The sequence below is a fragment of the Rhinopithecus bieti genome, unplaced genomic scaffold (genome assembly GCF_001698545.2).
Source record: "Rhinopithecus bieti isolate Rb0 unplaced genomic scaffold, ASM169854v2 scaffold_1380, whole genome shotgun sequence".
Lineage (NCBI taxonomy): Eukaryota > Metazoa > Chordata > Mammalia > Primates > Cercopithecidae > Rhinopithecus > Rhinopithecus bieti.
This window is the reverse complement of record NW_016803492.1, coordinates 761326-777714: the sequence shown is the minus strand read 5'-3', so window position 1 is coordinate 777714 and position 16389 is coordinate 761326. Positions and strand designations below refer to the sequence as shown.

Below are 16389 nucleotides of genomic sequence, written 5' to 3'. Positions count from 1 at the left end.
TATGTGTATGGTGTGAGGTAANAGTTAAATCTTCGAAGATAAAATTTAAATTTTTTGTCAGATTTTTTAGAATTCTAATATCTTTTCCTTTTGATTTATTCAACAATTCTGGTATAAATACTTTTTTGGAAGTGCACTATAAGTTATTTCTCCTGGCTTATACTTTACCTTTTATTCTCTTGATGCCATCTTTTGATAGGCAAAGGTCTTAATTTTAATAAAATTCATTTATATTAATAAATCTATTTTTTGAGTAAATGTTTATTGTGTCCTGTTTAAGGAGTGTTTGTCTCTCCCAAAGTTATGAAGATATTTTCTTAGGTTTTCTTACAGAAACCTGATGTTTAATTTTTGCTTACAGTTCTGTAAATCAAATTAATTTATGTGTATGGTGTGAGGTAAGGCTTAATATTATTGCTTTGTTTGTTTTCAAATAGATAGTCAAATTATAAGGAAGAATTTATAGAAAATATCAACCTTTCCCCAGTGAATTGCAGTAGTACTTATGTCATAAATCAGGAAACACAGACACACACACACAAGCACACATATACATATGAGTTTGTTTCTGGTCACTCTGTTTGAATTTGAGTATTCTTATGCCAATACTACACTGACTTACCTACTCTAATTGTAAAATTAGTCCTGAGATCTGGTAAAGTACTTTCAATTTTGTTCGTTCAGTTCAAGACTTTTGGCTATTCTAGGTCTTTGCATTTTCCTGTAAATTTCATATTCAGTTGGTCAATTTACACACACAGACACACACACACACACATACACAGAGGAACTTTAGTGGGGACTACATTGAATTTACAGATCAACTAGTAGGGTACTGGCATCTTAAAAATACTGAATTTTCAATGTTTAAAATGATTTATACATTTCAATTGCTTTTAAAATTTCAGAGTAAAAGTCTTACACCTATTTTATTAAATTTATAACTAAGTATTTGGTATTTTGGCATTATTATAAATATTTTTAAATTTAATTTAATGTTAGCTTTTGTTGCTGATAAGCAGAAAGTAAAACTTACATTTACTTACAATGACCTTGTCAAACATACTTATTAATTCTAATTATTTGGATATTCTTCTAGATTTTATATGTGCACAATCATGTCTTGCATTAATAGTGTAACTCTAATATTCCCTTTCCTCTCTTTATATATATATATTTTTTTCTTTGCCATGTTACACTGGATAAGACTTCAGTACAATGTTGAATAAAAGTGATGATAATACATATAGTTGTTTCATTCTTGGCTTCCATAGAAAATTGTTCAATATTTAACCAGATTAAATATGATGGTAGCAGTAAGACATTTGTTAATATCTTTTATCAGATTAAGGAGGGTTACTTTTCCAAACAATGAGAGGTTTTTGTTATTGTTTTATGATAGTTCATTAATTTTATCAAATTATCTTTCTACTTCTATTTAAATGATATATGAATTTTTGTCTTTATTGTGATAATGATTAGAATTATGTTAATTGACTTCTGGATGGCAAACCAACTTCAAATTGGTTTTGGATTTATTGGTTTCAAATTTTTTTCAAATTTCTGGAATAAATATATTTTGGTAATAAAATACATAATAAGCTGTTCATATATACATTATATATATATAAAGAATACAGAATCTGTGTGATTGTAATCTTTTGAAATTTGCTTAGTCTTGCTTTCTGGCCTATTATAGGGTCCAATTTGATAAGTGATCCATTGACACATATATTGAACATTGTTAAGCAGTTGTTGGATAAAGTCTTCTATATGTACAAATAAGTCATATAGGTGGGTCCGATCTTCTAGGTCTCTCTTGGATTTTTTTGACTGCTGATTCTGTCAATTATTGAGACAAGTGCTCCAACCTCCCCTGATGATTGTTGAATTCTACATTTTTTCTTTTAGTTCTGCCATATCTTTACATTGAAAATACATGGCTTGTTGCCTAAAATTTTGTAATTTTTGTATTTTTCCATAAAATCAAGATAAAATAACTATTTAATGTAATTACTGATATACAACTTGAATTGTAAAATCCAGCCATTGGTTCTCTGTGTCTCATCTTTGCTTCCTAATTCTTTCTTTTTGACTTCTTTTGAGTAATCCATTTTTCTCATTTTCCTGCTCTATTAGATTTTATTTTACATTCTTCTATTATTCCTTCAATAATTGTTATAGAGATTATATGGTTTCTTAACTTACTACTTAAATTAATACAACTACCATTTCCTAATCAATGCAAGACACTCTATTTTCCTCCCCACTTTGTATTATTGTTGTCATATGTATTATTGTATACACACTATAAACCCCATAAGACATCATTATTGTTCTCATTTTAAACAGTTAATACTCATTTATATTCCCTTTGTATTCACCTTTCTGGCATTATTTATTTATTCTTATAGTTTACTTTTTTCATCTAGTATCATCTTCCTTGTGTCTGAAGAACACCCATTAGTGTATTCAGGCAATAATTCTCTCAACTTTTTTCTTTCAATCTGCAAATATGTTATTTCATTTTTATTTTTGAATGATAAGGTCTACAGGTTTGGAATTTCAGTTTGGAGATTTTCTGCATTTAATACTTTAAGGATGTTATTCTTTTACCTTCCATCATTCAAAGTTTCTACTGAAAATCACCCTTTGGTCTTCTTCTTGCACCATTAATAACTATTGTCATTTGTTTCAGCTGCTTTAAAACATTTCATTGTCTTTGATTTTTAGTAATATGATGTGCTCAGGTGCAGTTTTCTTTTAATATGTTGTGATTAGAGTTTTAAAACTTTAAGTATATTGCCAAATGTCTTACATCAATTTGGGAAAAAAAATCTCACGATTATGGAGAACAGGAATAGGAAGAGAGGATTTGTTTCAGAGATCATCTCAGTCAGAAAGTCTAAGAGTCCATACCTACCCACAAACCCCAGGTCTTCCTAAGGTATACTTGATATTCTCATTTAATATTGCATTATAGGCCAGACGTAGTGTCTCACGCCTGTAATCCCAGCACTTTGGGAGGCTGAGGTTGACGGATCAACAGAGGTCAGGAGTTCGAGACCAGCCCGACCAACATGGTGAAACCCCAGTCTCTACTAAAAATACAAAAAATAGCCGGATGTTGTGGTGCAAGTCTGTAATAGCAACTACTTGGGAGGCTGAGGCACGAGATTCGCTTGAACTCACGAGGCGGAGGTTGCAGTGAGTCAAGATCATGCCACTGCACTCCAGCCTATGTGACAGAGGGAGACACTATCTCAAAAAAAAAAAAATTGCATTACAGTACATTTCATTCTAGAATGTAGCTAGCTAGGTTTTCCACTGTGAAATGAGTAGAATGCAAATAATGTGGACTGTTTTTTAATATGTAAAAATATGCATGCATATGAAACATATAGAAGGTGATACCATTATACTTTTTATTTAATGTTTTGTTGTGGATTGTGCTTGTTAAAAAAAAAAAAAAAAAAAAAAAAACTAGGAAATAGAATAGGTGCTTTGAAATGCCCTAAAAAATATTTATTTACTGGAGGGTATTAAGAATTATTTGAATTATAAAGTTATTTTTTGCTATAAATATTTACTTAACAAGGGGATCAGCTATTCTATTGTAATTGATGTTTAAATTTATACTAAGTAGACATGATCTTTGAAAATACTTTTTTATTGTTGTTTTGTTTTGTTTTGTTGTTTTTCTGAGACGGCGTCTTGCTCTGTCATCCAGGCTGGAGTGCAATGGCGCCATCTCAGCTCACAGCAACCTCCGCCTTCCGGGTTCAAGCAAATCTCCTGCCTCAGCCTCCCGAATAGCTGGGATTACAGGCATATGCCACCACACCCGGCTAATCTTTTATATTTGTAGTAGAGATGGGGTTTCACCATGTTGGTCAGGCTGGTCTTAAACTTCTGACCTCAGGTGATCCATCCATCTTGGCCTCCCAAAGTGCTAAAATTACAGGCATTAACCACCCCACCCAGCCCGAAAATACTTTTAATTAAAGAAGAGCCTTGAACCATTTTTGGAAAAATGTACAACCCTTGTATCTGTTTCTTACTCTTCTTTAGTCAGTGTTTCTCTTCAACTTTATTCTCAAATATCTTTGAAAACATCACCACACACTCACTGGTCCACTTGAAGTATGAATTACATTAGTTTGTCAAAGATTGGAAAACTAAAAATCATTCACATATTCTCTGCATTTGACAGACGTTTCTTTGACAAACATTGTCTATTTCTCTATATTTAATATGACTAATGGAAAAAATATATTTAATATTCCTATGATGTAACTACTCTAAGTTCCCATAAGTTTGCAACAGAAGTAGGCCACTGCAGATAGCTACAAGAGTGGCATCTGTTAGTCACTCGTGTACCTGCAGGTATATGACTATGGCAGAAATAATATGGCAGCTTGACCACAGTCCTGAACAAAAGAATCAATTCTTTCAATGGTGAATGGCTATTCTGTGCTAATAGTTTGTAATACAAAGATGACCCTAGCACAGACCTTGTTGTGCACTACAGATATTTTCAGGATGTTTATGATTATGCAGTAAGGGAAACTAGAAGGTAAATGCAAGAATAGAGATATCATTCAAGTGCTGTTCGGGTTCAAAGGAAAGTATGCTTATAAATGGGGAAATCAAAGACCCCCAGAAGAGGTAAAATTAAAGCCATGATAGATTTGTGCTATCCCGCGCATGCCCAGGCAATGTAAACTGTATGAGACTCAGCAGAGATGTTAGGAAGTATGGAAGAGGATATAAGTGATACCAGGTATTAGTTTATCCTTAGAAAAAAATGTGAAGCATAGCAGCAATAAGCTGTAAATATAAATTCTGGCCTCAGCATGAGGGCAGTTAAATGAAAATAAAGGCTGTTTGCATTTATTCTATACGGAGAACGAAGCAAAGAAAAGTATTTGAACCTCAGAGTGACATGTCAGGCTTGTCCTCAGGGATATGGATTCCTCATTAAACCACTCAAAGTCCCAGAGATAATAGAGGTCAACTAGGATAGTACAGAACTGAAGAAGAATTTCAAGAAAAATCAAATGAAAACTGCCTTAAATTCAACAGAAACAATGAAGAAAGACAATAAAAGTTCTAGTTATTTTCAGTGAAATCATACAATTCTTTCAAGGCACAGTTGCATTTGAGGAAGAGTGGACATCACTCAGGTGTTGGCTCAAATTTTACCTCTTCAGCGAGACCCTTCTTGACCAGCTCAGGTACCCATGGGCCCGTCATCCTCTCTGTCCTCCCGTTTCATTTTTCTTCGTAGCAATGATCTCCACTGGACATTTTATTATACACTTAGTGATTTTCTGTATTTCTGCCACCTACCACCACAACATAAGTTTCTGGCAGGTATACACATGCCTGATTTTTATTTTAAACAGTACCTAACATGTGAAACATACTAAAAAATGTTTGTAGAATGAATGAATTGCAAGAGGCCAGGGATTAAGCAGGCAATTGGGATAACCTGAAGAATGAGAGAAAATATTTTTAACTACCCATTCGACAAGGGATCAATAACCGGAATATATAAGGAGCTCAAACAACTCTATAGGAAAAATCTAATAATCTGATCAAAAAATGAAGTTAATGACTATGTGAGGCACATTCATGAGTCTGAGTGGTCAGGGACTAAACAGTGGATAAGACAGTGGCTGTTTTGTGTATGCTCTTCTGGGCTTGGAAGAAGAGTAAATCTACCAGAGAAAGAAAAGATGTTTGACAGAGCAAGATCCTAATGAAGGTGACCTCTCTGCCTCTTTACAGTCTATTTTAAGCATGGTGAAAATAGTGATCCTTCTGAAATGTGTCAAATCATGGCACTTTTCTGCATAAAACTCTCAATGACTTTCTGTTTCACTCAGAATAAAAGTCAAAGTCCTTACAATAATCGAGTCCACACAGTATTTTGTGACCTCCCTGTCCTCATTTTCTTTTTTTTTTAATTTGACACATAAATGTACATTTTTTGGGGCACACAGTGAGGTTTTTTGATACATGTAATATATTGTGATCAGATCAGGGTAATGATCTCAAACATCAGTTTTTGTGTTGGCAATATTCAATGTCTTCCTTGTAGTTATTTGAAACTCTATATTGTTTTTTTTTTTGTTTTTTTTTTTTTATTATTATACTTTAAGTTCTAGGGTACATGTGCATAACGTGCAGGTTTGTTACATATGTATACTTATGCCATGTTGGTGTGCTGCACCCACCAACTCGTCAGCACCCATCAATTCATCATTTATATCATGTATAACTCCCCAATGCAATCCCTCCCTCCTCCTGAAACTCTATATTGTTGTTAACCATGGTAATCCTATGGTGGTATAGAACATAAAACTTATTCCTATTACCTAGTCATAATTTTGCATCCTTTAAGAAATCTCTGGCCTCTTTTCTTTTTTCTTCTTTTTTTATTTTTATTTTTTTATTTTTTACTTGTTTTTGTTTTTGAGACGGAGTTTGACTCTGTCACCAGGGCTGGCATGCAATGGCGCGATCTCGGCTCATTGCAACCTCCGCCTCCAGAGTTCAAGCGATTCTCCTGCCTTAGTCTCCCAAGTAGCCGAGATTACAGGCACCCACCACCACGTCTGGCTAATTTCTTGTATTTTTAGTAGAGACAGGGTTTCACCATGTTGACCAGGGTGGTCTCGAACTCTGGACCTCAGGTGATCCACCCAACTTGGCCTGCCAAAGTGCTGGAATTACAGGCGTGAGCCACTGCACCGGGCCCCCCTTTTTAATACTATTTTATTCTCCCCCTCTGCTGCATACCTGAGGACCAGATAGGCAAGGTCCTGCCACAAGGCCTTTGCCCTCCATCTTCCACTGCCTGGAAACTTCTTCCCCAGAAATCCACATGGTAGATGCCCAGGTGTAATTGCCACATGGCTATCTATCTCCAGCAAATCTTTCATATCTTTGCTGAAGTGTTACTTTCATTAGGGCTTTCCTGACTCCTTAGGTAAAATTAAGCATCCTCCTTCCCTGTTCTTCCTCTGCCTCATCCTGCCTTATGTTTTCTCCATAGTGTTGATTACCCTCTGACATATTCCATGTCTTACTTTGTGTCTCTTGTCAACCTCTCCCTGTCTAGAATGGATGTTTTGCTAACACTATTACAAATCGTTACAAATCATGCTATAATGAATCACATTACACACATATCATTTCATATTTTGCCAGTGTATCTCTGGAATGGATGTGTAGAAGAGCAATTGCTGAGTTAAAGCATAAATGCATACACAATTTTGCAGCATACTGATGGATTCTAGAGCCTGTAGAATTTTCACATACCTTTTCGCTTTTAGAATGAAGTATAGTTATACCATTTTCATGTGCATATTTTCAGTAAAAATCATTTTTGAAATAATTAACTACATTGTTCAATGTATTATGTAGAAAGTCACAGAATGAATTTCTGTCTGCCCTTAAGTTTGGTAAAATCCATGTGTTCCTTCATAAGCTGGTATGTTCCCTTCAATTATTAGACTATCAATGAAGGAAACATGCCAGGACTTCACTTGTCCTTCATCAAAGGCGAAAGTTTGGGTCACACATATTCAACTGAGGATATGTGCCACCTCTCCATTTTGCTAAGACAGAACCAGGTAGGACCAATCACTCCTGCAAAATGTAAGCACGGCCCAGGAGAGAGTCAGTGCTCCGTGGGACCACAGTGCCAAGGTTGCTGTCTCAGAAGGACCTAGGGCAGAGTCAAATGACAGCAGGAATAGGTGTTGCTCATAAGAGCACAGTAATGCTGTATGTGGGAAAGCCAGTGTCTGCCTTGTCAGGGGGCATTGCCTCTCATGAGAGTGTAGGCTAATTAGTGCTCACCAGTGGGTAAGACTGAATGGGGTCATCATCCCCCGCCCCATTTCTTCACCTTCAGAGCTATCCAAGAATAGAAGGATGAGATTTTGCTAGCATCAGTCAGGCCTCTGTGGGGCTAGAAATTGTGGCACACACACCTCACACACCTGCACATGCATGCATGCACATACACACACACCCATCAGTGAATGGAACCCCACCTCCTCTAGAGATGACAGAACTTCGCAAAATTGTGAGTGGAAAACCAGAGGCTTCAAATAGGAGGAAGTGAAGTGAGCAAGGACAACTAGCAAGAGAAAGAGAAGCTGAGAGAGAGCTACAGGGTTGGGGGGAGATGCTCTTTGAAAAGGCTTCAGTTTGTGAGGCTCTCTCAATGGTAAGGAAAAATTAAAATGAAGTTCTAGATTCTGGTCTTTCTCAGCTGGCCTGTGAGATCAACCATCTCATTAGAGATGAAGGAGTTACCCCTCTACAAGAAAGAGCCACCCTGCGAGTCTCCAGCCTTGGGCAGATTGGTGGCCTGAGATGGTGCCTCTCCCTTAGAAAGGCTTAGAAGCCCTCTCTAGGAAGGAACAAAAAAATATTCATGGTCAACTGCTGCAGTTTTCCTGAGTCAGGACTTCTTGATGTTCTTTTCCTCTCCCTCCATGGAAATATCTTTTATAATGATACCTCAAAATATTTTGGGGGATTTAGTGGCAAAAGAAGGGAAGAAAATAGGAAAGGGAAGGAAGAAAGAAAAATAGAAAAGTTGGTGTTCAGTGATGCATTAAAGATACAATCATTGTTGCTTTAGAAAAGTGAATTATCTCTCATCAAAACTGGTAGATGGTCCATCCAACAGGCCAGTTCATCTAGTGTCTAATCTACTTTAAAATTATGAAAATAAAGAAAACAATTAGATATACTTCAAAAACAACACAATTAATTATATTCTTTTATTGAAAGAAAAGTAATACGATGGAGTTTAAAAAGCTACATTTGTTATGGTTCATAAGGACAGAGGTTTACACAGGTTTTATATATGTACACACTCACAACACTATATCACAACATCAGAGGCACCGTTTTTGCCACAGCATTAGGTAATGAATACAACTCCAAATTAATCTGTTTAAAAAAATATCTAAAATGATACAGTATATTTGAGGATTATATAAATATGTGAGACATATTTAGATATTTTTAAAAAATAGTGTTTATATATGCATCACAATCATCTCTAATTCTCAAAATATTATGGTACCAAAATTCTGTTTGTCAAATAAAACATAAGATGCTGCAGTATGTATCCAAGCACCAGTTTAGCACAGTATTTAATTCTCCTCCAAACTAAAAGGCTGCTAACATGTACAAACTGAACTGAGTATTTCAAACAATGGTTGGAATAATTTAGGCCCTCAAATTTTTTTTTTCATTAGCTGATTGTTCTTAGAGAAAAAAGAGGGAGCTAAAGCATTTAGATTAATGTTGCTCTGTGTAGTAGAATAAATCCTAGGGCTCAGAGAAGAATATTCCTAGACACTGGAGAAGGTACGGGGAATAAGTAAGTCCATTTTATGTATGCTACAAGTTGGAGTTTTGCATGGGATTTGGTTCATAAAAAAGGTTCTACTGCTTTAAAATAAGTTTGGAAATATCAATTTGGAAAGTGCTTCAAGGTAAATCTTACTTGATGATGCTAACATAATTTCAGAAATCTGTCGAAACAGATTACAAAAGAGATTACACCCAGATCACAAAAGAGATACACCCAATTATGTACCTAAACTGAAGGTTTACAGGAAAGTATTATCTATATTAATTACAGATGATATAATCCTAAGCTTTTACATACATTTTTCAATCTAGAAAACTTTGAATGGAATAATACATCAGTTCAATAATATGACCAAATAACATTGTCAAATTATAGGCCAATAATTAAAGGTGGGGAAATAATCCTTTTATATATGAAATTGATTATTTTTCTATATGTTTTTTATCTTATGAACTATGCTAAATAAAAATAAATGATCACTTCTGAAAGTGAGACAATTATAATTCTGTTAATTAAATGTAATTCTAATTGTATTTATAAAGCTAACTAAATTTAAAAATATATTTTAGCAATACCTAATTCAGAAAAAAAAAGAAAAAAGAGCACTTTAATAAGTGCCTCAGACCTGGAAAATCATGGAAGACATTATTAATTAGGAAAGTGGGTGCCAGAATATATTAACTCTCCTTTCCTCTTAGATACATGTTAATATTATCAAACATTTTTAGGTGCTGTCAGATTTAGGAAATATATGAGAATTCTAATATCGCGCAACAAATTTTTATGGAACAGAAATGGCTTTTGCTGTAAGTCAAGTAGCCATTAAGAATTTGTCCTCATAACCACCAGAGGGCGCCAGTGCCTACAACATTATTAGTTGCAGACAATCTAACCAGTTGAGGTGATACGTGACTTTGGACATTTCCAAGCTATAAAAAGATTTTAAAAAGAAAATCAATAACTCCCAAAGAAATATATTTACATTCTGTAACATCTAAATAATTTTGGACTGTTGAATTAAAACAACAGAGTTAACTTGCCTATTTTTGGTAAAGATTAATTTAACAAAGGATTTTATTAGTATTTCTGAATCAGGAATCCAATGGATAACACTTTTAACAATGCATAAAAGGAGCATTACTAAAGCCATCAACACTAACAATTCATTTAGCACCATATATTTAGCACCAGAATAGACACTGAGAGTTCACACTGAATAAAAAACTTTAATTGCTAAGAAACTTCAAAACTGATAGCAAGGATATGTGGTAATTGTAATGTGTTTTCAGCACCATTAATCAGGGAAGTGTTAAACCGTCTAAGTTTTTTACTAATCTCCCATAAGTCAAATTTAAACAATAACATCATCTTAAAAATTGTTTTGCATGTGTTCAAATGATTGGACGTGATTATATGTTTCACCAACACAAATAATGACAAATTTTTATGAAACATAAAAGCAAAGATAATGTTAGACATTAAGACAAATGTAACTTTAGTCTCTCTAATCACTTTGGTAGGTAAGGGCTTCCATCTATGTCAAGATTGGCATCGTTTGATACTGCAGAGCCTGGTTATATGGCTACACAGGAAGAACCTACACCAAAGTCTAAGCATTATTTTTCCTTCATAGTCCCATTCAAATTATGTTTAGCTTGTGCATGTATTTCACAAGCACGGCATCAACACAGAACAAGTAAACTGGCTTAAATATGTATTCTATTTCATTATGTAGATAAGTTGGTTTCACACAAGTGCATATTATGAGAAAAATACCTATTGTTTCAATTCAAATATTCTGTGTAAATTGAACTTGCCCTAGTGTTTGGTCAACTCTGTGCTAAAGTTGCACGGAACTTTCAAATGAATGTTTCCATGAACTTTTCAAATGAATGTTATGGCGCTGCCAAATGAAATTTGTAGGGCAACTCTGTTGGGTGATGGGCCACAGAAAGGATGATGCTTAGACAACTGAACAGAAGCAAAAACAATAAGAACAATAATGACTTCATCCACATTTTTTGAGCAAACTTATCTATCATAACCAGAAACATTAAGACGGTGCCTACACAACTCACAGATAATTCTATAATGAAATCCATCAGTTTCATTATAAAATTATAATTTTTCAGCCTCTTGATGATATGGAAGCCCCAAAACCTGTATTGTAAGAATATTAAAATTTTTCTACTGGTCATATAAAAAAATCAACACCATAGGGAGGATCAATGCTATGAAATATGTATGCCAATTACTTTTTTTTTTAATGATACCTTTCCACATGAAAACCTTAATACTGACAATTTAAAGCTGCTCTTATGAAATAGCTTATAGCCAGACCCTTTCTGCCTTTGGCAATTACAGTGAGAAATAGTTATCTTAGCACCATTGTTGCATGCTGTGAAAAATATGGCAGGCTGTGTTGATACTAGCAAACTTTCATTTGCTTTAGCCTGGAAAATAAAATATTTTACATGGCCACTTTATATTATTAACTTTAAAAAATAGAGTTAGAATAACAAATATACCCGTTATATTTTCAGCTGAGTTGTTAAATTATAAATAAACTTGTAGTTCTTGTCATGGTTTGGAAAGGACTGTTGCCTAAGTGTGTAGACGCTAGTCTTAATCTGATATATTTGATGATTTCTCTGGATTTTTGATACAATCAAAACTTTGTATTTAAGACATTTTTGTCTTAAGCATGGAAAGATGGGATTTCTGTAAATTGTTGCCATTCTTGGCTTTTAGTTAATTCTAAAATCCATTCATATAAGCATTTATTAAACATTTATTATGTTACAGCCACCATTTAAGAAGCTGGGATAAATACAAAGAATTAAACAGAGTTCCTGCCAAAGAGGGGCTCGTGAAAATTTAATTTAATCTCAAATAAATATTTCATAATATCAATGAAAATTTTAATATTCATGAATTTTATTAATCTGGTAAATTTACTTTCATAAGAACTCCTGTGAAATATGTAGCAAATATTATTCTTCCTTAGAACTGAAAAGTGAACTCACAGAAGCAATTCAGCAACAAAACTGGAACTTAGTGTAGCCATCTTCTGTTTAATAGTACTTATTGCTGTTTCTGTAGAATGAATATAGCAAAATCGAAGAAGGAAAAGCTTTCTAGATAAAATCAAGCAAATATCCAATGAATGAGCTTCCCCTACAATTGTCTAGATATATTAGAAAAAAGTTGGATTAAGACCTAAATAATGTAATTACTTCTATTCTCCATTTTAATCTCAAAAATATTTATTTTTAGTAGCGTCTACATATGTGCCCACAAAGGCAGAGTGGTATGATATCAAAGCATTTGGTCACCATATTCAATTTATAAGAATAATTGGGCCAGTCATTCGTTAAGAAGTAGACTCAATCTCCAGATGGTGTATTTCTTCACCATTAAATGGATTTAACGATCTGTTATCTTTCAAAGTATCCAACCTAAGAAACTGCAAATGTGTGTGGAATTTTAAACAAGTAGCTTCCTTCTGTTATTTGCACTCTAGAACTAACCATATTTAATTGTTCTGTAATTCTATGGAAGCATTGCACAACCTGAATGAAACACACACACACGTACTTGAAGTGCAATATGTTAAATGTCTGGACCAATATGTTGTATTCTCCTCTCTGAAAGAGATTTCATGATAGGAAAATGCTGCATTTCCAAATTGCATGAGGAAAATTTTCATAGTGACTTTGAATGGATTTCCATAATCAGACTCAGCGAAGAACTGAAAATGTTTCTTCTACAGAAACACAAAAATAAAGTTGGTAACTAGCCCTTAGAAAAGCATCTGAAGAAGGCTACTTTAACAAAATCATGACTGTGTGTGGTGTGCACGAAGGATCTTTTGTACAATACTCAAAGACCCAAGAAGATACATAGATTGATTCAATGACAGGCTAAACAACAAAGAGATAGAGGTGGCCTCAGCACCTCCACATCTCTTTCTGAAATCCTTCACCTCCTGCTGACAGGCCTCAAGATGTACTAGACCCTAAGGATAGCCCATTCTGAAGCTCTCCATCTGGTAGTTAGGTGCAATTACACTTTTCATACCTGTCCCCTGAATTTTATTTCTCTTAAACTTCATTAGTTTTCTGACGGTCTTACTTTCTCTTTTCCAAAGTCACAGCTCTAGGATCTGCTCCAGAAATCCTGGCATTTGTTAATTCTTCCCTTCCCCTTCTCATTCCAAGCACCGTAACTAAATTTCCATGAGAAGGAGAAGCCTTATGTATATATTGTACTGTATGGCTTATTACTTGCTCCACCTACAGGTAAATACTGCTGTGTCTGCTTCCTTTAAAAATAATTTTATAGCAAAATCACCAGTCAGCATTATTTCCTGAATATTTTGTGAGCTTCTTGAGGGCAGGAACCATGTCTAATTATCTCTGCATTATCAGAACATAACCAGCAGAGTGCCTTGCTTGTAGTAAACGCTCAACTCATGATGACTGATTCAATAAAATGAGACTAAGAGGAAGGCATGATTTGAGAACTTACATAAGATATACGTTGGCATTATCCTTTGGCAGACTCAAATAAGAAAATATATCTCCAGAATGAAATTCATGGTTACTTAATTAAATTATTATTTCCAGATATCACTAAGTGCTATTTTACAAATTAACATTTTGTGGATATTATAGAAATGGGTGCTAAAGAAGTCCCATCACCTCATGTATATCTGAAAATAGTTTTTTAAAAATTTCCGTCAAGTTGACTACTGAATCATATTACTGTCTACGTGTAACATCACATATTATATGTTTGTGTGCATATATAAATCCATACATATATATGTATATGTATACATACACACACTTACAGGTCAAATATATACTTATTCCTTAGGAACATAATGATATAATTCCTTTGGAATGTAAATTTTAGGATTGGATGCATCAACTATGTCATCATTACATATACAATATCTTAATTTAGGCTTAGAGGTCAGAAAATAGAAATTGATGTTTCAGATATCTCAAAGGATTAAACAAACATGCTAGACAAATACTAATTTATACAAAGGAATACTAAAAGGAAAACAAGATTAGCACAAAATATGTATAATATGTGCAAAATTCAATATATATATATATATACACACATGCCCATGTTCCCAGAAATCATTATATTTCGTGGAGGATAAAGTAAGCTTATTTAAACCAGTACAGGTAGTTTGACGTAACTCCTGGAAAACACAGATTGTCAGTACAAGATCCCCCATAACTTGGAGGACAAGATGAACATGGTACCCCTACTTTATATGGTGCTTCTCCAATCCAGTTGCCTCTAGAAGGGAAAAGAAAAAAGATACCCTTAATGCAACCCATCCCTTTTTTAAAAGTAGATTGTCCTTAAGCCATATGTTCATATGTATTAACATGTGATGATCTGTTTGAGAAGTTGCTTTAGAAAGTCACTGAAAGTTATAATCATTTCTTATTTCAATAGTAACTTATTCTGTATATCTTGCTTTTAAAATATAATCTGAGTATTGTTGATGATATGTTAATTTACAGATAAGAAGTTACTCCCTGCAATGCCTGATGACACAGAGTCCTGGGACACCAGGCTCATTCCACTCTTATCGCTCTCCTTCTACAGCAAATTTCTGGAGCACATACTCAGGCCATATTCCCTTAAATTTACTCCTTTTAAATTCATACTAATGCTCATCCAAGGATGATTTAAAAAACAAGCTAGTATTTTTTGGGAGACTTAAAAGTAATGGAATGAGTAACAAGTTATCATATACACAAAATATATATAATCATAAACAAAAGGAGATTTGCTCCTAAAGCTGTAAAGTATTTTAGATTCCCAATCTTCATAAAATGAGATGTGAAAAACTTCATATATGGTATAATGGTATAAACCAATATACCATTATTCTCATATTAAGAGAATAATGTCTCTCAGGAACAATTAAAAGCGATTTCAAAAGTTTTATTTCATATGCAAATTCATAGCTACTAATTGTTTTAAATTAGTGCTATTAGATTTTTGACAATACTGAGCCTATTTAGTTGAATTCCTTTGTGTTATCAATATTTTTCCTTCACTGTGTTGATGACCATTATCATAACAATAAACCAAAATCTCCACTTTACAGTGTTAAAAACAGCCGTGATGTCATACTGTTATTTTGCTCTTTTAATTATAAAGGAAAAGTTAATAAATGTGTTTTCAGTAGCGTGGTAATAAGTAACTAGAATACTAAGAAATAGCAATATAGACAGCAATGTGAAGACAATTGAATGGTTGGGAGAAAATTTGTTTATCGGTGGTAAAAAGTCAGGGTTGAAGATAAGACAACAATAGGTAAGAGGCTAAAACATAAAACAGGTGGTCCTCATCTTCCTGAAGACCCAACTAAGACCCAGCAGTGACTCATAAAGTCTGTAAGACATGAAAATATCTTGATCAACCAGTCAGTTAAAAATTCAGACTTTTATCTATAAAAAATCTATACAGGAAAATCTACCTTTAAAATGAAAAACTTTTATTCATATTACAAAATGAGATGGGATTTTAAGACTGCCCACCTCTATTAAATGCATTCTACACTATGCTCTAAGGATAAGCTTCCTCATGCCTACTTTTGATGCCATCACAGGCTTGCTCAAAAAGGTTCAAGGGGAACCCATTATCTTATGAGTGTAGCTCACTCTCTTATTCTAATCCTGTACCATTCACAATCTTATTTCCCTCTATTTTTTTGTTTGTTTGTTTGTTTTGTTTTGTTTTTTGAGACAGCGTTTTGCTCTTGTTGCCCAGGTTAGAGTGCAATGGTGCAATCTCAGTTCACTGCAACCTCCACCACCCAGGCTCAAGCAATTCTCCTGCCTCAGCCTCCTGAGTAACTGGGATTACAGACACACACCACCACACCAAGCTAATTTTGTATTTTTAGTAGAGAAAGGGTTTCACCATGTTGGTCAGACTGG

General features: G+C 34.2%; 1 protein-coding gene across 1 annotated transcript in view; it reads right to left on the bottom strand.

Moving 5' to 3' along the window:
- Nucleotides 1-8777: 8777 nt before the first annotated feature.
- The window catches only part of PI15 (peptidase inhibitor 15), a 30805-nt gene continuing 23193 nt past the window's right edge, over nt 8778-16389 (bottom strand). Inside the window, exon 5 of the mRNA XM_017885848.1 lies at nt 8778-14731. Coding sequence (XP_017741337.1) covers nt 14596-14731 — 136 coding nt within the window. The 3' untranslated portion in view covers nt 8778-14595. The remainder of the gene's footprint in view (nt 14732-16389) is intronic.